The sequence below is a fragment of the Dysidea avara genome, chromosome 1, assembly GCF_963678975.1.
Source record: "Dysidea avara chromosome 1, odDysAvar1.4, whole genome shotgun sequence".
Lineage (NCBI taxonomy): Eukaryota > Metazoa > Porifera > Demospongiae > Dictyoceratida > Dysideidae > Dysidea > Dysidea avara.
In genome coordinates this window covers 29,705,175-29,731,492 of record NC_089272.1, presented here as the reverse complement: position 1 = coordinate 29,731,492, position 26,318 = coordinate 29,705,175, and the positions used below count along the sequence as shown (strand labels likewise).

At 41.4% G+C, this 26,318-nt stretch overlaps 2 protein-coding genes across 2 annotated transcripts in view; both read left to right on the top strand.

Annotated features, from left to right (window-relative positions):
* LOC136261137 (uncharacterized) overlaps positions 1-26,318 on the top strand; it is a 258,251-nt gene that overhangs the window by 209,845 nt on the left and 22,088 nt on the right. The gene's annotated exons all lie outside the window — the stretch shown is intronic.
* The window catches only part of LOC136261128 (uncharacterized), a 35,967-nt gene continuing 18,612 nt past the window's right edge, over positions 8,964-26,318 (top strand). Inside the window, exons 1-3 of the mRNA XM_066055101.1 lie at positions 8,964-9,128; positions 24,615-24,657; positions 25,099-25,306. Of these exons, the coding sequence (XP_065911173.1) occupies positions 8,987-9,128; positions 24,615-24,657; positions 25,099-25,306 (393 nt within the window). The 5' untranslated portion in view covers positions 8,964-8,986. The remainder of the gene's footprint in view (positions 9,129-24,614; positions 24,658-25,098; positions 25,307-26,318) is intronic.

Here is a 26,318-nt window from a genome sequence, read left to right as displayed (position 1 = left end):
GCACCTTTTTTTCACAGCTTGGCTGTTTTTGTGTAGATACCACTTATTTTTGTAATTGCAAGTTCCATTTGGTTGACCTTGATAATTCATTTTAACTTTTTTTCCCTTTTCTACAGGAATCATCGAAGACTGCTTGGCTGAATAAGATGAATTTTGAAGATGCGCATATCTCCAACGACTCAAACTAAGAATGGGAGATGCCCTACCCTGAGGAAGCTTCCACTGCAGAAATGGTTAATTATACCATTCAAGCACTTTGGTGTTACGGATACATGTTATTTAGATTTTTTAATATTCCCAGGGTTACCAGCACCTCTTACCACCACCCTGACATCACAGAGCTATATGAAACTACTCCTTCTGAAGACAAGGAGAGCAAGTCTTCTGTAAAACACAGCACTGAGCAGCATGACCCATGCCACCTGTTAATGTTGAAAATACAAGTGGGGTAAAAGAACCCATCTCAACTTCTACTTCCGTTGCTTCTCACATTCAAAATGTCGATAAACTATCACGGGTGAGGATACTCGGGCACCACGATATGAAGGTGCAATAGCCTTAATTTTGACATTAAAGAATGCCTTCAAATGTTTGTGTCTGGGGTTGTAGTGGGGTTCGAAGGGTCCGCAACGTCAGAGCACCGGACTAGAGACTTGCCTCGTGGTACCACATACACGCCATATTGAATTATTACATCAACCTACACGCATGCGCATGACAAAACCTAAATACACACAAAGCAGCCTAAATAATATCCTAAATACAATTATGCTATAGTGTCTAGTTCTCGACATCCTCCGGGGGGCAGCCTAATCTAGCTGTCCATTCCAACAGACGGGTTCTTGCCTTCCTTGCTGCTGCTCGTTGTGGGCGATCTCTTGCTGTATCTTGACTATTTTGGGTTATTGGTTCTGTTGGACTGCTGTGTTTTGATTGATCATCAGGAGGGAGCGAGACTTCCAGAGGATATAGTCTGCTGATTGGTCTGGATGTTACACGGTTACTAGTTCGTACGTTCACTGCTCGAACCAAACCATCATTTCCTTGTATGAAGCTGTCTATAATGCCGAGTCTCCAGTGTAGTCTAGGTCCATCATCATGAATCAAAACTACTTCTCCAACTTTCACATTCTGCATGTTCAGGCCTGATGCCTTGTGGAACTTTCTTAAACTAGTAAGATATTCCTTCTTCCACCTTGTCTGGAAATGTTGTAGCAATCTGGCATGATTGGTTAGCCGTTTCCTCACTCGTGACTCTGATACAACATAGTCTGGGTTCTCTACATCATCCTCATATGAATGGGGCAAAGAAGTCATACGTTTGCCATACAACAAGTGCGCTGGGGTTAGAGGCTCAACATCGGTAACATCTGAGGACGCATAAGTTAAGGGGCGATCGTTAAGGGTGGCCTCTACTTCCACAACAATGGTTTCAAGAATCTGCAAGGTGACAAAGCTTCTGCCCAAGGTCTTCTTAAGTACCTGTTTGGTTAATCCCACTGATTGTTCCCAAAATCCACCATGCCAGGGTGCTCTTTTAGGAATAAACTGCCAGGTAACACCATGGCCTTCTAGAGCTTGCTTGAGAGAGGTGGAATTGAGAAGCTGTTCCAACTCGTCAGCTGCTGCCAAGTATGTCGAGGCGTTGTCAGACATCATAGTTCTAGGTAATGATCTTCTACCCACAAACTTCTGAAAGGCCAACATACAGCTCTCCACTGTCATATCCAGTACCACTTCAAGATGTACTGCTCTCGTGGTGGCACATTTAAAGAGGCAAATATACACTTTCCTCTCACCCTCTCCTTCACGAACGTACATGGCTCCAGTGAAGTCTACACCACAAACAGAGAACGGGATCGGATCTTCTATTCGAGTCTTCGGAAGTGGTGGTGGATCAGGTAGCCTGTAGGGTTTCCCTGTCAATCTTGCACATGTTACACATCTCCTCAATAACTTCCTCACATATACTCTAATGGCTGGAATCCAGTACAATTGACGGATTGCTGTTACTGTACTGCTAACTCCTGAATGATGAATTCTCTCATGAGTGGCATACACAATAAGCTTAGAGGTGTGGTTCTGGGCAACAGCAAATAGGGCACTTTGCCATCTCACTAACAGGCGCATTATGGATCCTCCTCCCACAGTGTAGATATCCTCTGCTATCTAAAAACAATCTGAGTTGCCGTACAAGTAGAGTACGCTTGCGAGAATTTGATGTCAGATTGGTGATCTCTTCAAAGTATTCCAGTTCTTGGGAGGTTTTGATCCAAATCATGGTAGCATCTGAAAGTTCTTTAGCAGTTATGGGACCAGTCAGCTTATCTTGGGAATGCTTTAGATTGTGACCAAAACGAAGGACAATTACAGTAACAGATAGCAATTTCGTAAGTCGGCTGTAACGGGAGGCATCAATCACTAGATGAATTCCACAAGTCTCAGCAGGGTTAGTAGGTTTGTTGTTAACTTCTTGAGTGTCATCCATATCAATGTTCTGTAAGTGAAGCACATTGGCTGGTAACCATGTGGGCCACTGATCTGCAGAGGTTAACCAGGAAGGGCCGTGAAGCCAGAGTTGAGATGACTTCAGCTGCTTTGCTGAAATACCCCTTGTCAAGAGATCTGCTGGATTGTCATCGGTGGGTACATAGGTCCAAACAGAAGCAGGGAATGACTGTGTGATCTCTGCTACACGGTTAGCAATAAATGGCTTGGTTGCAGATGTCTCTTTGATGTCATAGATCCAGTGTAGAGTGATCTGGCTATCACTCCACAAATGTACAGTGGTATCAGGTGCCAGGTATAGAGACTGAATGAAGAACTGGGTTAGTCGGGTGGCAATGACAGCTGCCATTAATTCCAGTTTAGGGAGTGTAATAGACCTTACTGGTGCAACTCGGGATCTGGACATCGCCAATGCAGCTTGGTCATTGTGCTGGAGGTAGGCCACTGCACCATATGCACATAAACTAGCATCTGCAAAAACATGGATTTGCTTGGAAGAAACAGGGTAGATGTGTTGTGTGAAATAACATCTTGGATACACACTAGTTGTTACCTCTTGAATGTCAGTGGCTATGTGCTGCCATTTGTCATGAGTTCCTTGATCAACCGGTTCATCCCAGTCCACTTTCTTTTTCCATAGTGCTTGTAGTAACAGTTTGGCCTTGACTGTGATCAGAGTGATAAGACCCAGTGGATCATAAATCTGGGCAGAATCACGTAGTATCTGTCTTTTGGTTACTAGTGGTGAGGATGTGAGTGAAGAGAATGACTTAGTTATAAATCCGATTGTATCATGTAATGTGTTCCAACATAAGCCTAGTAGACTAACACATGTGTTGGAGTCGTTGGTTTTCTCACCTTCAGTTGTAGCTCTGAGTTTGTGGCTGTTTGATGACCATGAGCGTAGATTGAAGTTTTCCTGGTTCATTATAGATCTAGATTGGGCATAGTAGTCCATGAGTTGATGTTCTGAATCACATCCTGAAATGAGGTTATCAACGTAGAGATTGGATTGCATATCCTTAGCCACTGATGAGGAGAACTTCCTCAGATGTAAGTCAAGCGTAGCATTCAACATAAACGGTGAGCTGGACGTTCCGAATGGCACCACCTTGAAACGGTAGGTAGTCAGAGTCCCAAATGGATTACTGATACACCTGTATCTGAAACCCACAGAAAACAGGTTGAATCTCTGTCTGAATCGTGGAGTCGGACATGTAAGAATGCCTTCTCTATATCAGTGGCAAAGGCAAATTTGTGATGATGGAATCTTATTATGATGGAACACAGATCATTAAGGAATGGTGGACCTACCAGTAAACAATCGTTCAAACTTGCATGTTCCTTACTCTGACGAGAGCTACAGTCGTAGACTATCCTTATTGGTGTGGTCGTCGACTCTTTCTTAACTGGGTGGTGTGGGAGATAGTGAACATTAGCTGGTTGGTCAGTGGATTACACCTTCTCTATGAAACCACGTGCTTCCTGTTCAGTGATGATACTGTGGTACAGTTGTAGGAGAGATGGAGTCTGTGTTAGATGAGATATTAACTGCCTGGTTCTTCTCTCATAGGTTGTAAAATTGGAGGGAAGCGGTTGATGAACTGATTTCCATGGAAGCTGAGCTGTGTAAGTGCCATCAGTTGCTTGGCTGATACAAGTGGTCTGATAATGGTGAATAAAAGTGGTGTCTATCTGTTCAGATTTAGTTGGAGTAGTGCCAGCTTCTTCTATAGACCAGAATCTTTCAAGGTTAGGTTCTTCACAGGTGGCTACGTGCAGGGTGGTAACATATAATTGTAAGGTTGGGGAAGACATGGGGCCAGAAAGGAGGTATCCCAGTTTTGACTGTTGGGCGGTAGGGCCATTACCTCGAATGATCTTATCTTCCACAAATGTTCAATAGTAGTCTGCTCCTATCAAAATCGATATCTGAAAGTTGTGCTCATTAGTGATGGGGATGTGCCAGCCTTAATCCACGCAAGTGAGGAAAGTTCTCAACAGATTGCCGTAGAGAGTTCTTCAATGGTGCAGCGATAAATGGCACTATTATCACAGATAACGGCACTCTGTCTCCTGTGTTGGTTTCAATAAGGACTTGTCCCACTGATATTGGTTGGGGTGGGGAGTATTCAGCACCAAAGGGTGCTATGGCAATATTCTCAGTCTTAACTCGTGTTAATTTGAGTTGGGCTGCTGTCTTCTCAGTGATAAAAGAGCGTTGTGAGCCCTCATCAAAGAGAATGTTACCATGTATCCGTATTCTTTTGCCAACAACAGGAGCAATAGCCGTCTTCAGCAGACTAACAGTCACAAGGGAAGAGGAAGAATTGCTCTTGTTACTATGAGCGTCATGAAGAATTGAAGCGGCATTAGCAGCTACTTGTGAAGACTGAGTAGTTGGTGCAACCTGTGAAGATTGACTAGCTGGTTGTACTTGTGTAAGAGTGCCTTGAGTACTAGGTTTGGGGGAGTCACTGTAAATTGGTTTACACAAGCTGGTATGGTGTTTGTGTCTGCCATGTTTGCATCGAAACTTGGAGTTACACTGTGATATTTTGTGATTCCCCAAACAGTTGAAGCATAGGTTAGACTTACGAACTATTTCTAGTCGTTTCTGGTGGTCGGTAACTTCTGAGCAGATAGTAGGTGAATGTTCACCTTTGCAATACACACATTGTGCCTTCTTCTTGGCAGCACCAATTGGTTGGCGTCCTCCCTTAATAGCAGCATGGAAAGATGCTGTAGCATGTGTTCTAGCTGTCGATAGACTGGGTGGGGTGTCAGTGGAATATAATCCACACTCTAATACTCTGATCTCCTTCAGCATGGCAGCCTGTAAATCATCAAGTGTCCATCTAGTTTGATCATGGACCCTTGCTAAATTTTTCCGTACAGGTACAGGAAGCTTTCCAAGGATTATTGGAACCAGTAGTGTGCTGTATGATTCCTTGGATACCCCAAGTGATGCAAGACCACTGATGTGGTTTTCTGTGATGTCGTGGAACAGTTGTAAACTCGACAGGTCATTAGTTGGTCCAGGTAATTCTATAAGTGAATGGGTGTGAGTATTAATAAGTTTCTCCAGCTGACCAAAACGCTGTTTCAGGAGAGTTATTGACTGTGTATAATTCAGCTCGGTCAAAGGAAGGCCAGATATCGCTCGTGCTGCATCACCTTGTAGCTGAGCTTTGAGGTAATTGAACTTGTGTATGGGGCTCAAGGTTGGATTGGAGTTAACTGCAGCCTCAAAGGAGTCCCAAAATGACTGCCAGTTAAGAGGTTCTCCTGAAAATGTTGGTAACTCTAGCTTGGGGAGACAACTGGAGTTGTATAGTTGAGGACTCACTATTGGTGTGGTAGTATGTGTGGTGACTGTCGTAGATTCTGTCGTGGGTCAACTGGTGGGGGTGAGGAGATTACTCCACTAGATTGAATTGTGGAAGGTGGTGCCGATGAGGAAGCTGCTACTGAGCTTTGGGGGTGAGGTCTTGAATGTATGTTTATAAATGTGTCTATAAGGTTCACCTTTTCTAAAATTCTGTCTTGTGTGTCTTCTGTCTCTAGGATTGCCTCTTCAAGAGCATCTGCATCTTGTATAAGTTCAGTGATTTGTGTGTCCAGCTGGTGAATGGTCGCTCGTTTTTTGATTAGAAGTTCTTGAGTGGTCTTTAAGGAGGAGAGCAGAAACTCATCAACAGTTTCACTGGCCATTAATTCCTCCACTTTCTTAAGCTGGCGCGTTACATGGCTCTTGTAGGCATTTCTGGACTTTTGTAAACGAGTGATTTGCTCCATTGACTGAGTGGTTCCGGTGATTTCAATTGACGCGCACTGTGTACGAAAGGAAGACAGCAACAACAGTTCTACACGGTAAGAATGCTTGCCTTATCGGGTACCGTTATTAGGAATGCCACGGTACCACAACGTTTGCGTTTAGGAGTAGAGGGGCTATCTCAGATCGGTAGACAGGTCGTACACACGTAATCTGCTGGTCACGGAATGCTTGTCGAGTCACAGCACCAATAATGTCTGGGGCTGTAGCGGGGTTCAAAGGGTCCGCGATGTCGGAGCACCGGACTAGAGACTCGCCTCGTGGTACCACATACACGCCATATTGAATTATTACATCAACCTACATGCATGCGCATGACGAAACCTAAATACACACAAAGCAGCCTAAATAATATCCTAAATACAATTATGCTATAGTGTCTAGTTCTCGACAGTTTGCTTACCTCCCCAGAATCTTGATGCACAAAAGTCCAAAGGAAATCCATCCTCATTATTAGCTGTTGCGTATCGAAGGCCAGGTATCACCTGTAAAGGATGCATGAAAACGGCATTTTCTGGTTCCATAAAATGAGCATGTCACCCGCCTACACTGGATGTACTTGGCCGCATGACACAGCTGCTTTAATAATTTTTGTAGAATGTTCTAGAACAATCTAGATTATCTATTGGTAGATCTATGAAAGATCTATAAAATTATGAAGCTGATTATTGAGTAGATTTTACCCAGAATTTTTCATTTATAAAGTAGAAATAAAGTGAGGTGATCAACTGTGATAGCAGCGGCTCAGTGGTTAAGGATTTGGGTGTACATTAACCTTTCAGTACTCTTTATTATAGCCTCAAAAGTTGTTAAATGTTTAAAGCACTTTTTTCATTCCTTCTGCTGGCAGTATTTACAGCAAATTATCTAACAATCATTGTTTTTACATACTGTAGCAATTTGTATATTGTCAACTGAATGCTTCATACATTTTGTGAAATGTGATATGTTTAGACATTTATGTACTGTATATTGACACTGTGCTGCTGTATGTATATAAATTAGATTCAAAATAAATAAATAAGTATATTTAGCCCACTGAGTGAAAACCTGTCATGATTTTTTTGCATTCTCCTCAAACGCCATTTTATGACTTTTTGTTGTCTAGAGGTAAAAACCAATGGGCTGCTAAAGTTTTAGCCTTATCTGGTAAATGCTGTCAGAGTTATACCAATAGGCAACAAAAAAGGCAAAACAATCAATTTGTACTATATGGGAAAATTACAGGCACTTGTTCAATTGATCATCTACAGAGTTGGGACTTGTGTCATTCTATTCACCATGAACTGGGGCATTCATCAAGGTATAGATTTTGGCCTAAATATATGCCCATGCTATTAAGCAAGAAGGTTATTCAAGCAAAAACAGAATTTTATGTCAGGTTTTCGCTCAGCAGGTCACATATATTATCCACACCATGCTGCGGCCTGGGTGAAAAATTTTGTAAAATCAAAGGCTGTAATGATATACTGTAAAGTTTAATGATGGTACAGTACATTGTTAAATTTTATTAACATTAACATTTTTGCAGCTGTTTCTTGACCACCACCTTTGATACGGTTTGCTTTTCCCACATTTTTTCTAATCTATAGACACAATGATGATGATTATTGAAGACTGAAGTTATAATTATATTATTTTATTAAACTTTTTGGTAATGTTACTAATAGAGCACACTTTTTGTTTGTAGTATAAATTGTTTAGAATTTCCATTAGTAGATGTGTGAAACTATCAAGTTTTAAAGTAGATTTTAGCTGAAAGTTTTGTTTATAAAGTAGAAATTAAGTGAGGTGAGCAACAGTGATAGCACTGGCTTAGTGATTAAGGATTTTGGTGTGCAGTGTGTACATGTATATAGCATGGGATCCCTGGTTCAAATTCTGGAAAGTTTTTTAGACAATTTCATGAACTTTTTACTTAATTAACCCTGTGGTGACTGTTCTATTAGAATTTCTCAACCCCACGATTTACAAGTTGTTTTGGTTTTTGCTTTGTAACTCTTCAGTTGTTACTTTTCTTTGTTTTTCTAAATCAAAAAGTGCCACTTTGATGGCTAGCCTATGTACAGTACATGCCAAATTTCAAGCTATTATCATGCACCATTTATCCTATAGATGTGACAAGTTTAACCTGTTTTACGCAAGTAGATGTTCATAGCACCGTGGATACTTATCAGATTCCTTGCAAACTTGGCCTTTATAATGCTCTATATATCAAGGTAATCGAATTATACATTTATGAGTTTTGCAGAGTGTGTGAAAATGATAATTCAGGTCCTCGAATAGACCCTTAAGAAAAAAAAAACAAGAAAGAAACTAAAACTTTGGCCACTCATTTCTCACAAATGACTGGAGTGAATTGTCAACCTATCAGACAGCTACGTGTATAATGCTAGAATGGTGTGCTTTGGAGAAGGGATACATGTATTCAGGCGTGAAAATTGTATTTTCTTTCTTCCTGTCAATATGCACATGGTGTGGCACAGTGGCTTTCTTGGCCACACAACACACTACCATGTGTCTTGGTGTGTAGTCCACCAATGTAGGTAAATGTGTCCACTAATGTTATTGCACTATTCACAAGTTTATATAATTATTATGTATTTTATTGTAGTTCATAATCAACCATCCAGCAGTGTGAGTATGAAAGATAACAGTGCTAGTGATAGTAATGGTGGTGGCGCCGGAGCTGTAATTGGAGGAGTTGTTGGAGGGCTGGTTGCAGTTGTTGTGGTGGTTATCGTTGTCACTGTAATCTGCTGGTGTGCTTACAATACAAAATCTGGTATAGTACACATATGTATTGTTATACCATATGACACTGCACAATGACACAGCATTTGCTACAGTATTGTATATGCATTGTATATGGGCTTGTATATTGTACCACACAAAAACAGCCAAGCTGTGAAAAAATGGTGAGGCCTTAAAAGCCTGGGTGAAAAAGTTGTGAAATCAAAGGTGGCGGCCAAGAAATGGCTGCAATGATGTTAAATGTAGTTTAAAATACCTTTAAACAAAGTTAATGTTGAACTTGATAGCGGCCTCGAGCATTCACTCTTAGACACGAGACATTAATAAGAATAACGACGCACTAATAAGAATCCTAGCACATGCGCAGTAGCACGTGGCGTTAGTTGTTAGACAAGTGTTATCAATTGTTATCAAGATGCCTACGAAGGCAGTAGGAAAGAAATTGAAATCGTCCGTAAAGAATGGAACAGGAAAAAATGCTCAGCAGAAGAAGAAATCCCCGCCTAAGAAGCCTCCTGTTAAAACTAGATCATCCGCTGTCTCGCCCGCCAACGAATCTTCCGCCAAGGCAGGAACGAAGCGGGGAAGACCAGCTGAAAGTCCCGGAGCCCGACGAGAAAAGACATCAAAGACGTGTCCCTTAACAACTGCTGACATTCCGGACATCATGTCGGCGGTGGTCAGGGGCATGCCACAGTCTGCGGAGGCCACCCCAAGTTCCTCTACACGCCAGAAGAGAGCAAGTCGTCACAAGCAGAAGAACACAGACCAGCCTAGCCAATCAACCCGTCGTCGCGTTACTCGCACGACGCCTACTCCTGAGACAGACGACAGTTCCAACGAAGGAGACGCCGACCACGAGGATTTTGGTAAGTTATGTAGTAGTGCATGTTATGTCCGTGCAATGTTTCGTTTTACAAAATAATAAAGTGCACTATGCAAAGCCTTCTTTATAACGCGCACCATGAAAAGGCTTCTTGTAAGGCGCACCATGCACAAGCCTATGCTTTATATGTACACCATACTTTATGTAGCCCGCACCATGTTCTAGCCTTCAGTTAATAGCCATCTTTATTACGCCATGTCTAAGCCTCTTACTGTTCCTCCAAAAAAAACAAAACAACAAAAAAAAAAAGCCTTCCAATTGTAATATGCACCATGCTCTAGCCTCATTCAAGGGGTATCTCATAATACCATGCCTAAGCCTCTTACTATGTTTACTTAACGCAGGCCATATAATGTTAAAAAATCAGACGTTATTCAATCCCCCCCCCCACCCTTCTCATTGTCCTTTGTGTCCTGTTCCGCAGACGAGTCCACTGATGGCTGTGAACTCCCTCATATCTGGCAGTTGGAAGTCCATCTAGATTCCGATGATCTCCTTAGCATTGACAGCCATGATTCGGATGAGACATCCCCTTCGGAGAAGTCACGCCCACCAGTGTTAATAAGTAATGGCCTCCCTCCCATCCCATCCAGACTGATGAAGCGTGTGGAGGATGGATTGTTTGTTGAGATGGCAGAACTTCTACCAAGCCACCTGGACTCAGCTTACCTCAACGTTAATGAAGGGCAAGTCGCATCATGCAAGCGACTTCCTACAGTGACAGATATAATTGATTGGATCCAGTGCTTTGCAGTATATATGGCAATTATTTCCCTCCATAAACCCAAGAGGATTGCTGACCTCCTAGGATACCAGAGCCTAATAATTGGGGCATCAATGGACTGTCGTGAAGGCAAGTAGGTTATTTATGATCGTTGCTTTCGCCTAAAAGCATCAGCCTCTCGGAATGCTCTATGGTCTGTTATAGATGTTACACTCTGGAATATGACTTTCCCAGAAAGGGCTATTCAGAGTCGTCAGCAGACAGGCTCCACCCCCTATGCTTCAAACCCTTCCCAACGGTCACAATGCCAATATCAATACCAACCAATTTGCCTGGACTGGAACGAAAATCCTAATGGATGCTCTTGGTCGCCCTGCCGCTTCAAGCATATTTGCTACTGATGTGTTCATAATCCCAGAGCCCAAGACAAGAATCACAAGGCCTCCCAGTGTCCATATAGGCAGAAGGACAGGCAGCACAACCAATCTTGACTTGATTGATTTGTTGTTTTTTCCCTTCTTTGTTAATTGACTTTAGGCCAATACTGATAGTAGTTTCTTTTCTTTCCATATGATTTGTTGTGCAATAACACTATTTAGTCAATATAATATTATGCAATATTATGTGTGGTGATAAGTATGCACAATGCTGACAGTCTAATTATCGACACCTTATCCCCTCGCAGTGGTGTCGAAACAACATATTATTGGTGTGCACACTAAGGACTTGCATTGTAACTACAGTGACTGGATCTCATCTTGGACCAATCACCTGAGCCACCAGCTATCTGATGTCAAAGTACCACCTGCGGCCAGGGCAGTCAACACACCACTAGATGCAAGCAACTGGAAAAATTGCTGGTAGATCACCCTAACAGACCATTGGTCAACTTTTTTATTTCCGGTATCACAGAGGGCTTTCGCATTGGCTTCAAAGAGCAATTAACTCCATTGAAATCTGCCAAGCAAAACCTGAGTTGTGCTCTTCAACACCCTGACACAGTAGAGAACTACCTAACCGATGAGATTGCACTTGGTCGTGTTGCTGGCCCATTCCAAAAGTCTTCGGTCCCACAAGCACATGCTAGCAGGTTTGGGGTCATCCCCAAGCACCACCAACCAAACAAGTGGAGGCTGATTGTTGACCTCTCCCATCCGACCAGTGGCAGCATCAATGCAGGGATCCCTAAGGAACTGTGTTCGCTGAAGTACATCACAGTGGACTCAGCTATTGACCAAATTAAGTGCACAGGCCGTGGAGCACTGCTAGCCAAAATTGACATCAAAAGTGCATTCCGCCTCCTTCCAGTTCACCCAGCCGATCACCACCTTTTGTCTATGAGATGGAAGAAGCAGATCTTTGTTGATACTTGCCTACCCTTCGGGCTTAGGTCTGCCCCCAAGTTGTTCAACGTTCTGGCCGACTTACTGTCTTGGGTCCTGGAGCAACAGATGGTGACACTAGTCCTGCACTATCTGGATGATTTCCTTACTATTGGCCCTCAGGATTCCTCTTCGTGTGCTAGTAATCTTCAGAGGATTAAAGATACTTGCTCCTTGTTAAGAATACCTCTTGCCCTAGAGAAGGTTGAAGGCCCTTCCCAATCTCTAACCTTTTTGGGAATCTCTCTGGATACTCAACTCATGCTGGCCCGCCTACCTGATGAAAAACTCTCAAGAATCCGGAACCAAGTTTCAGCTTGGCTATCTCGCAGAAAAGCAACAAAAAGGGATATCTTATCCCTGGTAGGCTTGCTGCAGCATGCCACTAAGGTGGTAACACCAGGAAGGACCTTTGTGTCCAGAATGTACAGACTAGCAGCTCGCCTCAAAAAATTATCTCACTTTACGCATCTCACAAGCGGCTTCCGCTCAGATCTTAGGTGGTGGCACCTCTTCATCACACATTGGAATGGGCTCAGTTTTATCAACGGCTCCACTCTAGACTATATAATTGCCTCAGACACATTAGGGTCCTGGGGCTGTGGAGCAGTATTTGGATCTCAGTGGCTGCAACTAGCATGGTCAAAAGACTGGGCACAAACCGACATAATGGCGAAGGAGTTAGCACCAATTGTTTTAAGCTGCACTATTTGGGGACCACTACTATCAGGTAGTAGAGTGGAATTCCACTGTGACAACAACAGTGTTGTTGACTCCATTACCAAAGGATCCTCAAAGGAAATAATGGTCATGCACCTCTTATGCTGTCTCTGGTTCTTCTCAGCTCATTTTGATATAAAGATCTCAGCTTGCCATATTCCAGGCACGTTGAACACTGCCGCAGACCAGTTATCCAGAAACAGATCAACAGAATTCTTAAAGCTGCATCCTCACACTTGCCGCTCCCCTGCATCAATCCCAATGTCACTGTTGAAGCTCATATCACCCCGGAGACAAGACTGGACTTCTCCCCCCTTTCTTCGTCACTTCAAGCGAACCATCAATACACTGCAAGGGTCTCCACCTGCAAGAAATAAAAAATCACATACTTAATGAGCTCACATAAAATAATGCTACAACATAATTGACCACACACTTGTTGTTCAATGTAATTTATGCTGTTCATTGTAATTGCTGTATGATCAAGACACACGGTAGTGTGTCGTGCGGCCCAAGAAGCCGGCGCGCCACACCGTGAGTATATTGACAGGAAGAACGAAAACGTCATTTTCACACCTTTGTATCTCGGTGATCACTTATCTGATTGGAACCAAATTTGCTACACAGTTGCCCGCCAGCCAAGGGAGTCTACATTCCAAATTTGAAGGAAATCGCTCCAGCCATTTCCGAGATACGAGCTGCCAAAGTTTCGTTTTTTTTTCTTCGTTTTTTTTTTCTTCTTCGTCTTTTCGCACACTTGCAAAAATTGCTGTAACTCGCAAACGCGTACTCCGATCGCCTTGAAATTTGGCACACAGAAAGGGAGTCCAAAGGCGAATCGTAGCATCAACTTTGGTACAAATCCGATGAATGGTTCAGGAGTTATGACCGATTATTCGCGTAAAACAAGATCGATTTGTTGTCACGCCTACAGGGTAAACCGCTTCATGGAATGAGTTGAAAATTGCTATGTAGATGGAGTAACCATCGTAGGAGTGCCTTTTGGTGGTTTGAAAGGAATTGAGATAAAGACCATGGAGATATGACACAAAACCCAACCTGTGTCACAATTACGCGATCGATTTTTTATAAATATAAAAGTATTAGTTTTCACGCTTACTAGGCAAACCGCTTAGAGCAATGAGCTGAAAATCGGTATATAGCTGGAATAATCTTCATTGAAAGTCCTTGCAGTAGTACAGAAGAATCGGATTACAAACCACTGAGTTATGATTCGAAAGCCAACTCCGTGTAGCAAATGCGAGATCGAGATACTCTAATAGAACAGTCACCCTAATAGAGCATTCGGCTAATTTATTTATTCCATTATAGAATTTTATTACATCACAAGTTATTCTGTAGGGAGTTCAGCTGCAAACAGTTAATCTTATAGACAGTTCAGCAAGAAGACAGTCACCATGTGGAGAGTTAAGCAAATATATCACTATAGAGATTCAGAACATTACAAGTCACACTGAAGAAAGTTCAGCTATAAACAAGTCATGCACTGTGTAGAGAATTCAGCTACAATTAAGTCACTCTCTAGAGAATTCAGTTACACAGAATTCAGCTACACACAAGTTACTGTGGAGAGAGTACAGCTACAAACAAATTACCCTTTAGAGTGATCAGCTACAAACAAAAAACACTTTGCAGGGTGTTCAGCTGCAACAAATCAACCTTTAGAGCGATCAGCAATGAACAAATCAACACAAATCTACCTGTAGAGAGATAAGCTAGAAACAAATCACCCTGTAGAGAGTTCAGCTACAAAAAATCACCCTGTAGAGACATCAGCTAGAAACTAGACACAATGTAAGGAGTTCAGCTACAAGCAATCACCCTGTAGAGAGTTCAGCTAAAACAAATCAACCTGCAGAGAGATCAGCTACAGACAAATCACCTTATAGAGAGTTTAGCTACAAACAGATTACATGTAGAGAGATCGGCTACAAACAAATCAACCTGCAGAGAGATCAGCTACAGACAAATCACCTTATAGAGAGTTTAGCTACAAACAGATTACATGTAGAGAGATCGGCTACAAACAAATCAACATGCAGAGAGATCAGCTACACACAAATCAACTTGTAGAGAGATCAGCTAAAACAAATCAACCTGCAGAGAGATCAGCTACAAACAAATCACCTTATAGATAGTTCAGCTACAAACAAATTACCTTGTAGAGAGATCGGCTACAAACAAATCAACCTGCAGAGTGATCAGCTACACACAATTCAACTTGTAGAGAGATCAGCTACAAACAAATCACCCTGTAGAGAGATCAGCTAGAAACTACACACAATTTAAGGAGTTCAGCTACAAGCAAATCACCCTGTAGAGAGTTCAGCTACAAACAAACCAACCTGTAGAGCGATCAGCTAGAAACAAATTACCCTGAAGAGAGGTCAGCTACAAAAAATCACCCTGTAGAGATATCAGCTAGAAACAAATCACCCTGAAGAGAGGTCAGCTACAAAAAATCACCTTGTAGAGAAATCAACTACAAACAAAACACTTTGCAGAGAGTTCAGCTACAAACAAATCAACCTTTAGAGCGATCAGCAACAAACAAATCAACCTGTAGATAGATAAGCTAGAAACAAATCACTCTGTAGAGAGTTCAGCTAAAACAAATCCATCTGCAGAGAGATCAGCTATGTACAAATCACCTTATAGATAGTTCAGCTAGAAACAAATTACCTTGTAGAGAGATCGGCTACAAACAAATCACCCTGCAGAGAGAACAGCTACAAACTAGACACAAAGTATGGAGTTCAGCTACAAGCAAATTACCCTGTAGAGATTTCATCTACAAACAAATCAACCTGTAGAGCAATCAGCTAGAAACAAATCACCCTGAAGAGAGGTCAGCTACAAAAAATTATCCTGTAGAGAGATCAGCTAGAAACAAATCACCCTGAAGAGAGGTCAGCTACAAAAAAATCACCCTGTAGAGAGATCGGCTACAAACAAATCAACCTGCAGAGAGATCAGCTACACACAAATCAACTTGTAGAGAGTTCAGCTACAAACAAATTACCCTGTAGAGAGATCGGCTACAAACAAATCAGCCTGTAGAGAGTTCAGCTAAAACAAATCAACATGCAGAGAGATCAACTACAAACAAATCACCTTATAGAGAGTTCAGCTACAAACAAATTACCCTATAGAGAGATCGGCTACAAACAAATCAACCTGCAGAGAGATCAGCTACACACAAATCAACTTGTAGAGAGATCAGCTACAAACAAATCACCCTGTAGAGGGATCAGCTAGAAACTACACACAATGTAAGGAGTTCAGCTACAAATAAATCACCCTGTAGAGAGTTCAGCTAAAACAAATCAACCTGCAGAGAGATCAGCTACAAACAAATCACCTTTTAGACAGTTCAGCTACAAACAAATTACCTTGTAGAGAGATTGGCTACAAACAAATCAACCTGCAGAGAGATCAGCTACACACTTGTAGAGAGATCAGCTACAAACAAATCACCCTGTAGAGAGATCAGCTAGAAACTAGACACAATGTAAGGAGTTCAGCTACAAGCAAATCACCCTGTAGAGAGATCAGCTACAAACAAACCAACCTGTAGAGCGATCAGCTAGAAACAAATCATCCTGAAGAGAGGTCAGCTACAAAAAATCACCTTGTAGAGAGATCAACTACAAACAAATCAACCTTTAGAGCGATCAGAAACAAACAAATCAACCTGTAGAGAGATCATCTAGAAACAAATCAACCTGCAGAGTTATCAGCTACAAACAAATCAGCTTGTAGAGAGATCAGTTACACACAAATCAACCTGTACAGAGATAAGCTAAAAACAAATCAGAGTTCAGCTAAAACAAATCAATCTGCAGAGAGATTAGCTACATACAAATCATCTTATAGATAGTTCAGCTACAAACAAATTACCTTGTAGAGAGATCGGCTACAAACAAATCACCCTGCAGAGAGATCAGCTACACACAAATCAACTTGTATAGAGATCAGCTACAAACAAATCACCCTGTAGAGAGATCAGCTACAAACTAGACACAAAGTAAGGAGTTCAGCTACAAGCAAGTTACCCTGTAGAGAGTTCATCTACAAGCAAATCAACCTACAGAGCAATCAGCTAGAAACAAATCACCCTGAAGAGAGGTCAGCTACAAAAAATCACCCTGTAGAGAGATCAGCTAGAAACAAATCACACTGAAGAGAGGTCAGCTACAAAAAAATCACTCTGTAGAGAGATCAGCTAGAAACAAATCACCCTGAAGAGAGGTCAGCTACAAACAAAACACTTTGCAGAGAATTCAACTACAAACAAATCAGCTTGTAGAGAGATCAGTTACACACAAATCAACCTGTCGAGAGATAAGCTAGAAACAAATCACCCTGTAGAGAGTTCAGCTACAAGCAAAACACCCTGTAGAGAGTTCAGCAACAAAGAAACCACCATGTAGAGAGTTCAGCTGCAAACAAATCACCTTATAGAGAGTTCAGCTACAAACAAAATCACCCTGTAGAGAGATCAGCTAGAAACTAGACACAATGTAAGGAGTTCAGCTACAAGCAAAACACCCTTTAGTGAGTTCAGCTACAAACAAATCAACCTGCAGTGAGATCACCTACAAAAAGCACCTTGTACAGAGTTCAGCTACAAACAAATTACCCTGTAAAGAGATCGGCTACAAACAAATCAACCTGTAGAAAGATCAGCTACACACAAATCAACTTGTAGAGAGATCAGCTACAAACAAATCACCCTGTAGAGAGATCAGCTAGAAACTAGACACAATGTAAGGAGTTCAGCTACAAGTAAATCACCCTGTAGAGAGTTCAGTTAAAACAAATCAACCTGCAGAGAGATCAGCTACAAACAAATCACCTTATAGAGAGTTCAGCTACAAACAAATTACCCTGTAGAGAGATCGGCTACAAATTAATCAACCTGCAGAGAGATCAGCTACACTCAAATCAACTTGTACAGAGATCAGCTAGAAATTAGATACAATGCAAGGAGTTCAGCTACAAGCAAAATCACCCTTTAGTGAGTTCAGCTACAAACAAATCAACCTGCAGTGAGATCACCCACAAAAACGCACTTGTACAGAGTTCAGTTACAAACAAATTACCCTGTAGAGAGATCAGGTAGAAGAATTCACCTTGTAGAGAGTTCAGCAACTAGGGACCCGCCGATTATGCTCATAATTTTACCTATTATGCTATGCTGCACTGCTCAAAAATTTACCTATTATGCTTAAATTTATGCTCAATACTTACCCATTATGCTCAAATTATGCCCAATTATTTATGCCTCAGTTCTCATGCTCTGCTAATAATTTCCAATCTATGGATAAATAATAAGTGGCTGAAGCACAAACTTACTTGTCAAAATGCATATCACAGAAAAGATCGATATACTCTAATAGAACAGTCAGCTATGTGATTGTTCTATTAGAGTTACTGACTGTTCTATTAGAGTATATCGATCTTTCTGTGATAGCTATTTTGATAAGCAAGAATTCATACTATTACACAAATATTCTACCTATTATGCTAGCATTATGCTCAATGCTTTCAGACACATATTATGCTCATAATTATGCCAGCATAATCGGCGGGTCCCTATCAGCAACAAAGAAACCACCATGTAGAGAGTTCAGCTGCAAACAAATCACCCAGTAGAAAGATCAGCTAGAAGAAGTTACCTTGTAGAGAGATCAGTTACAAAGAAACCATCATATAGAGAGTTCAGCTACAAAGAAATTACCCCGTAGAGAGTTCAGCTAGAAGAAGTCACCTTGTAAAGAGTTCAGCTACAAAGAAACCATCATGTACAGAGTTCAGCTACAAAGAAACCACCTGTACACAATTCAACTACAAACAAATCACCCTGTATAGAGATCAGCTAGAAGAAGTTACCTTGTAGATAGTTCAGCTACAACAATTCACCCTGTAGAGAGAGCATCTAGAAGAAGTCACCTTGTAGAGTGTTCAGTTACAAAGAAATTATCATGTAGAGAGTTCAGCTGCAAACAAATCACTCTGTAGAGAATTCAGCTACAATGAAACCGCCATGTAGAGAGTTCAGCCTCATACAAACCACCTTGTAGAGAATTCAACTACAACAAATCACCCTGTAGAGAAGAAGTTACCTTGTAGAGAGTTCAGCTACAAAGAAACCATCATGTAGGAAGTTCAGCTACAAAGAAACCACCATGTAGAGAGTTTAGCTGCAAACAAATCACCTGTAGAGAGTTCAGCTAGAAACAAATCACCCCGTAGAGAGATCAGCTGGACAAATCACCTTGTAGAGAGTTCAGCTACAAAGAAACCATCATGTAGAGAGTTCAGCTGCAAACAAATCACCCTGTAGAGAGTTCAGCTACAAAAAAATCACCCTGTAGTGAGTTCAGCTAGACGAAGTCACCTTATAGAGAGTTCAGCTACAAAGAAACCATCATGTAGAGAGTTCGGCTACAAAGACACCACCATGTAGAGAGTTTAGCTGCAAACAAATCACCTGTAGAGAGTTCAGCTAGAAACAAAACACCCTGTAGAGAGACCAGCTAGAAGAGGTTACCTTGTAGAGAGTTCAGCTACAAAGAAACCATCCTGTATATAGTTCAGCTACATTTCAAGTCACCCAGTAGAGAGATCAGCTGCAAAAAAATATCCTGTGGGGCATAATGGGCATGTAATAAATATATGTATATAATTTGTATAATTACTAATAAAATCAAAAATAATTGAAGTACAAAATTCTTCTTTAAGTTCTTTTCTTCTTCCTGTAGTAACGAAAAAAACACATGGGTTAAAAAGCCCCAAAGCCAGCCATAGGCCGGCTTTGCAGTATACAAATACAAAAAGAAGTGATATCTAATCAAAAACAGCCAAGCTGTAAAAAAAAGGTGCGGCCCCCAAAAAGGCCATGGTGAAAAAAGATGTGAAATCCAAGGTGGCGGCCAAGAAATGGCTGTGATGGTAGGTTAATGGTTACATTTTAATAACAACAATTCAGGTGAATTTGGTGCCAAGACCAAGCGGCACAAAATTCACCTGAATTGTCGTTATTAAAATGTAACCATTAACCTACCATCACAGCCATTTCTTGGCCGCCACCTTGGATTTCATATCTTTTTTCACCATGGCCTTTTTGGGGGCCGCACCTTTTTTTACAGCTTGGCTGTTTTTGATTAGATTAACTTAGCTGATAATTCATTTGCCATTCTTGTTACAAAACCCCAATAGGCACTTGCAAACAAGGCCACACATACATACTTAAATTCCATTTGTAGACTTACCAAGGAGTACTCACCTCAACAAGCTACTGAACAAAGCCCAAAAGCTACTACATCATGGACTGGCCAAATCCAGCAGAAACACCTACACAGCTGGACGAAGACGATATGTTAACTTCTGCAAAATGGCAAGGATTCACCCGATCCCAACATCCGAGTGCACCCTAACTCTGTTCATATCGCACCTAGCTACCTCCAACATCTCGCAGGAAACTATCAAGGTGTATCTATCAGCAGTTAGACACATGCATGTATGCAAGGGACTTCATAACCACTTCAACCGCCAAATCACTCCTAGGCTCTATCTCATCTTAAGTGGAATCAGAAAGCGCCAAGTAGGCATGCACTCAGGAAAAACCCGACTGCCGATTACCATCCAGATGCTCTATAACATAAAAGCCCTCCTATCAAAGAAACCTCCTTCCTATTATAATACCACACTCTGGGCTACTGTATGTGCTGTCTTGCCTTTTTTGGGTTCTTAAGAGTCAGCGAGTTTACAATTCCCACAGCAGGCTCCTATGATCCATCACGACACCTATCTCTCAAGGATATTGCAGTTGACAACAGGAAGAAACCCCGTCTCCTGCAACTGTCCCTCAAAGAATCCAAAACAGACCCATTCAGGCAGGGTGCCAAGGTGCACATGGGTGCCACAGAGAGCTTGGTATGTCCAATAAAAGCAATGATTTCATACCTCGGTAGAAGGAGTGAACAACCAGGCCCACTCTTCATCACTGAAGAAGGAAATGGCTGGACTGGAGCCATGTTTCGTGCAGGCCTCCAGTCCCTGATGGTCAGCCTCAAACTCGATAAGCGCCGTTATAACACACATAGCCTTCGGATTGGGGCAGCAACGTCTGCGTCTCTAGCCAAACAGCCAGACTCTCACATACAAATTCTTGGCCGCTGGAAAAGCAACGCATTTAAAAGGTATATCAGACCTCCTCCCAGTGAGGTAGCAAATATGTCCAAGATCATCGCAGCTGGTCATCACTGACTCCTTTTTGACAACCTCAGCATGTAATTGGTGTATTTATATGTACTAAGGACTGTCTAATAGTACTGCATATGTCATATTGATAGTGTTGTACAGTCACTTCTTGTTGCTACCGTGCTTGTCTTGACACTACCGCAAAGTGGCTTCACGCTATAACGGTTGACCTACACAATTTGTTGGCATGCACACCTGCCATAAGTGCTGTTCCCAAACAGCCAGTATCTCCAAAATACATAATCTAGATACTTGGGTGAAAGATCTCTCCCCCCACCCACCTGTGTGCCTGGTGGGGGGGGGGGGGGGTGCTCACCTTTCTATGACTTAAAGGAAGACCTTTGGTGCGTAGAATGCCTCTGGGCACCAAAGTCCTTCCCTGCCCAAGTATCAGCACATCTGGAAAATAAAAATATAAGACCCGGTAGGCAATTGATCCCAAAAAGAAATCTTAGGACAGAAAATTCTTTAAATCAAACCCAGCAACCGGGACCAGGTACACATACCAAAACCACCACTACCAACAACAGTTGGTCGGTGGCGAAGAGCGACCAGTGCTGCACCTCCTTGGACACGTCAAAGTTTAGTCAAGTAATTAATATTAAATGTAGTTTAAAATACCTTTAAACAAAGTTAATGTTGAGCTTGATGGCGGCCTCAAACATTCACTCTTAGACACGAGACATTAATAAGAATAACGATGCACTAATAAGAATCCTAGCACATGCGCAGTAGCACGTGGCATTAGTTGTTAGACAAGTGTTACCCTCCCATCCCATCCCTCTTATGCACAAATACCAGTTTTCACAGCAACATCATGCCTACAACAATAAATTCCAATAAAAATGTATGTGGTTGATCCACATACAGGGTATAGCACACACATATATATACATATACATTGCACTCCACCCTCTATTAATCGCTTCAGTGGTAGCACTCCTTCGAGCAGGCACACTGGTGGTGATACAACTAGCCAGTACTGCGTCTCTGTTGTATTGTCATCACATGATGCTATCATACTTGTGCATTGATGTACTCATTAGCTCCCTGCAGGTGAACCTATTATACTGCCAATGCTAAGTGGTAGTATAGCCTGGAGACTATCATGGGCCATTACCAAGCAGCGATGCCAAACGCAAGGGAGTACCTGGCAGGAGACTGTATCACGGACCAATACCAGAACTTCCACAGCTCTGCCATGCCAAAGCTGTTGCAGTTATTAGCCAATATTGCATACTGTATTTTTTTGTTGTTGTTATTACAGCTACTGATACACACGATGCACTCCTTTGCTCACTGCAGGCAGGGAGTGCCTGGCATGTGACTTCCATGGGTCAATGTCACCTCCCCCAACAGATGTAATTCAAGCAAGGGAGCGTCTGGCATGCGACTCACATGAGTCAATGTCACCTCCCCCAACAGATGTGATACAAGAACGGGAATGCCTGGCATGTGACCCCCCCTCATGAGTCAATGCCACCTCCCCCAACAGGAGTCTTGGCACGCAGCTCTGCCACAGCTGGTCAGTGTCAGCCCCTCGTTGCGAAGAGTGTAGCACACTGCTTCTTAGCAAATGCTGCCTCTTCCACACTTCTCAGAATCCAGATCAGCATTCGGCCGCCCAGTGCCAATGCTGGTCTCACTATTCTGAAAAAACAGAGCTTTTTAAAAGCTCTAGCTGCATTCGCAGCATCTCCATTCCTGATAGAGGGAATGTGATAGTACCTGGTCTCTAGGATGGTTGTTTTAGTATTTAGACTCAATCATGGCTTAAAGGAAGGCCTTTGGTGCATAGAATGCCTCTGGGCACCAAAGTCCTTCCCTGCCCAAGTATCAGCACATCTGGAAAATAAAAATATAAGACCCGGTAGGCAATTGATCCCAAAAAGAAATCTTAGGACAGAAATTTTTTTAAATCAAACCCAGCAACCGGGACCAGGTACACATACCAAAACCACCACTACCAACAACAGTTGGTCGGTGGCGAAGAGTGACCAGTGCTGCACTTCCCTGGACACGTCAAAGGTTAGTCAAGTAATTAATATTAATGCTAATAAATTTTAACAATGCACACAGCCATTATTAAATTTTTTTAGCATTAACATCATTGCAGCCATTTCTTGGCCGCCACCTTTGATTTCACAACTTTTTTCACCCAGGCTTTTTAAGGCCGAACCATTTTTTCACAGCTTGGCTGTTTTTGTGTGGATTTCACTCCTTTTTGTACTTTATAAGGCCCCAAAACCAGCCTATGGCTGACTTTGAGGTTTGTTTTCACTCACATTTCTTCTTTTCTATGTAGATACAATGATGATTATCGAAGACAGCCTTATAAATGTATTTTGTTGCATGATTTAATTCAATATTTGATAATATTATTGTAATACTCTAATAGAGTGCACATTTTTTTTTGAGGATTTCTAATAGAACATACATAGAATGTTCTAGAACAATCTAGTACTTCTATTGGTAGATCTATGAAATTACAAACGTTTGATTATGAGCAGATTTCAATTAGAAATTCATTTATAAAGCAGAAAGTAAGTGAGGTGATCAGCCAAGGTAGCAGTGGTTCAGTGGTTAAGGATGCAGGTGTTGGGTATGGAGGTCCCTGGTTCGAACTCTGGTAAGATTTTTTTCGACATTTTTTGCGCACCTTTTTTACCCCGTGGTGACTGTTCTATTAGAGTATTTCAATCCCACGATTTTACACATGCTTAGTTTTTGCTTTATAACTTTGTCGCTGTAATTCTATTGCTATTCAAACTATCAAAAGGCACTGCTACGATGACCAGCCTATCTACACACCAATTTTCAAGTTATTTCTATACTTGGTTTACCCTGTAGCCGTGACAGAAGTTTGATCTTTTTTATGTGAATAAACGCTCATAACTCCTTGAATATTACTCAGATTCACAACAAACTTAGTACATGAATGCACCGTCACACGCTCTTCATTTGTGCCAAAGATCGTGGCAATCGCGTTACACGTTTGAATTTTATAGCAATTTTTGCTAAGTGTGCGAAAAGAAATCGAAGCCCCCGTGGCCCCTGTACGGGCCTAAGAAGAAGAAAAAACGAAGAAATTAAAACGAATTTTGAACGCCCATATCTCGCAAATGGCTATTGCGAATTTAATCACATTTTCTGTGTGGCATACCCTACTTGGGGGACAGCTATAATGCAAAAATGGTGTGTTTTGGAGAAGGGGCCATGGAGGTATGCACACATGAAAAAGCTGTTTTCTTTCTTCCTGTAAATATACTCATGGTGTGGTCGCTGGCTTTCTTGGCCGCACGACACACTACCGTGTGTCTTGATATGTACTGTATTGTACCTTCATTTATTAAACTATTTTTAATGCTCTCTCAATCACATACACACATGCAAGATTCCATACATTATAAAGTGTGTATACTCAAAGGCATCTGGTAACTGTACTTTTGCAACTGTAACCTGCAAGTGTAATGTGTTTCTGTTTAATATAATAATATACATGGTATGCTCCTTTAGATGATGATGATCAACAGAAAAAAGCATATGCAACACTTCAGAGGTTAGTATGCATGTTAACAACAAAATTTCAAATGAAAAGATAGATTTGGTAGAAGTTAGTGGTGTTGATAGGTAACAAAGGATGTCAATGAATAAGCGAAAAGTAGCTTGTGTTGCTTAGCACACAACTACTGTATACCAAGGGCACTTAATTGTGTAAAAATTTTGCTTCTATGAATAAAACAAGCAACCTAATGGTATGGATGTTTCACATAATGATCAGTTATGGACTATGGGTCCAGGTCATTCAGGTCACAGTTTTATGTCCATGTAGCTGTGTAAAAATATTTGGGTAAAAATTTATATTCATAAAAAGGCAAATTATCGTGTATGTATGTCATATGACCAGTTGTTGTTACAAGCATAAATACTTTTATGATAATATAGCATCTCATGAAGATAACTCATTTTGTACAGTATACTATTTGTGTATTGCCTGTAGTCAACAAGACACCCTAACCAAAAACTGTGAAGAAAGAAACCCAGTATATGACTATGCTGTGATTAATAAACTTTTGAGTGTATCAGTTCCACGCCAAGCTACTACTGATGGAGTACAATATGCTGTGTCTACTAAAACTGCTTCCAAGGAGGGACAAGATGAGCTTCCACCATTGGAAGATTCATATGCTACAGTTGATAAAGAAAAAGTGAGTTGTTGTAAATACAGAAAAGCACTAGCACTCTTGCTTTATCTATATCATACATCCATAAACTTACAGATGTATAGCCATTGTTTCAGTTACTTGTAACCAAATTTTGGAATTAGGATATTTGTGATTTTAAAGACTTCAACCCACTATACATTTATGTTTTCACCATGAATTAATGCAATCAACTATACTAGTACTAGTATAGCCATACGTAGTTTTGAGCAAATTTATGGTATGTCAACAGAAAATGGCAAGGTAGGGGTCTCCAGTCTTAATATATGATTCTCAAGATCCCTGTCTTACTCAAAGTTAAAGAAATACACATAGAAAACATCTGGGCAGCTGTCCAAGTGTGTTAATGTCTCTAGTCTTATGTTCCAGCTGGAATTTCAAGGCGCCAGATTGTTTGGGCTGTGCTCCCAGTGACTAACACATGTCTCTAAAAATCCAAGTGTGAAAAGCAATCTGATAGTATAGCTGTGGTGTAAACATTATTGGTGTGGTTATCCACTCATGGTGAAATGAGGGGAGAAAAGTCAACTGCAGTGGTGTGTGCAAACATCAACAATTTTCAAAAGTTGTTGGTTATATCATCTTTTGTTTTATTGTAACCACAAGTAGGATGTTGTAGTTACTTTATCAACCTCATCTGTGGCCAGACACAAAGAAATTATATAATTAGGTGAGCCACCCATGGTTTCTTGGTTTATACGTCTGGGGCCATGCCTCCCCCCTCCCAGGAGATGCAATCTAGAAACTTTTTTAGCCTACTTCAAATTGATATGCTTTAGGCTTTGTTATCTTGTATTGTATATACGTATGTATATTATTTGTATATATACAATCCAGACCTGTATGTAATGGTCTGTTACAGTAGCAATAATTCCATACTCTCAAACTATGTATGGCTAATTGTTGACTGAAAAATGATAACATTACTGTTACTGGTCAGGAGTTAGTGCCTGTGGTGTCAATTACACCAGGAATCAGAATAACTGATATACTGTAC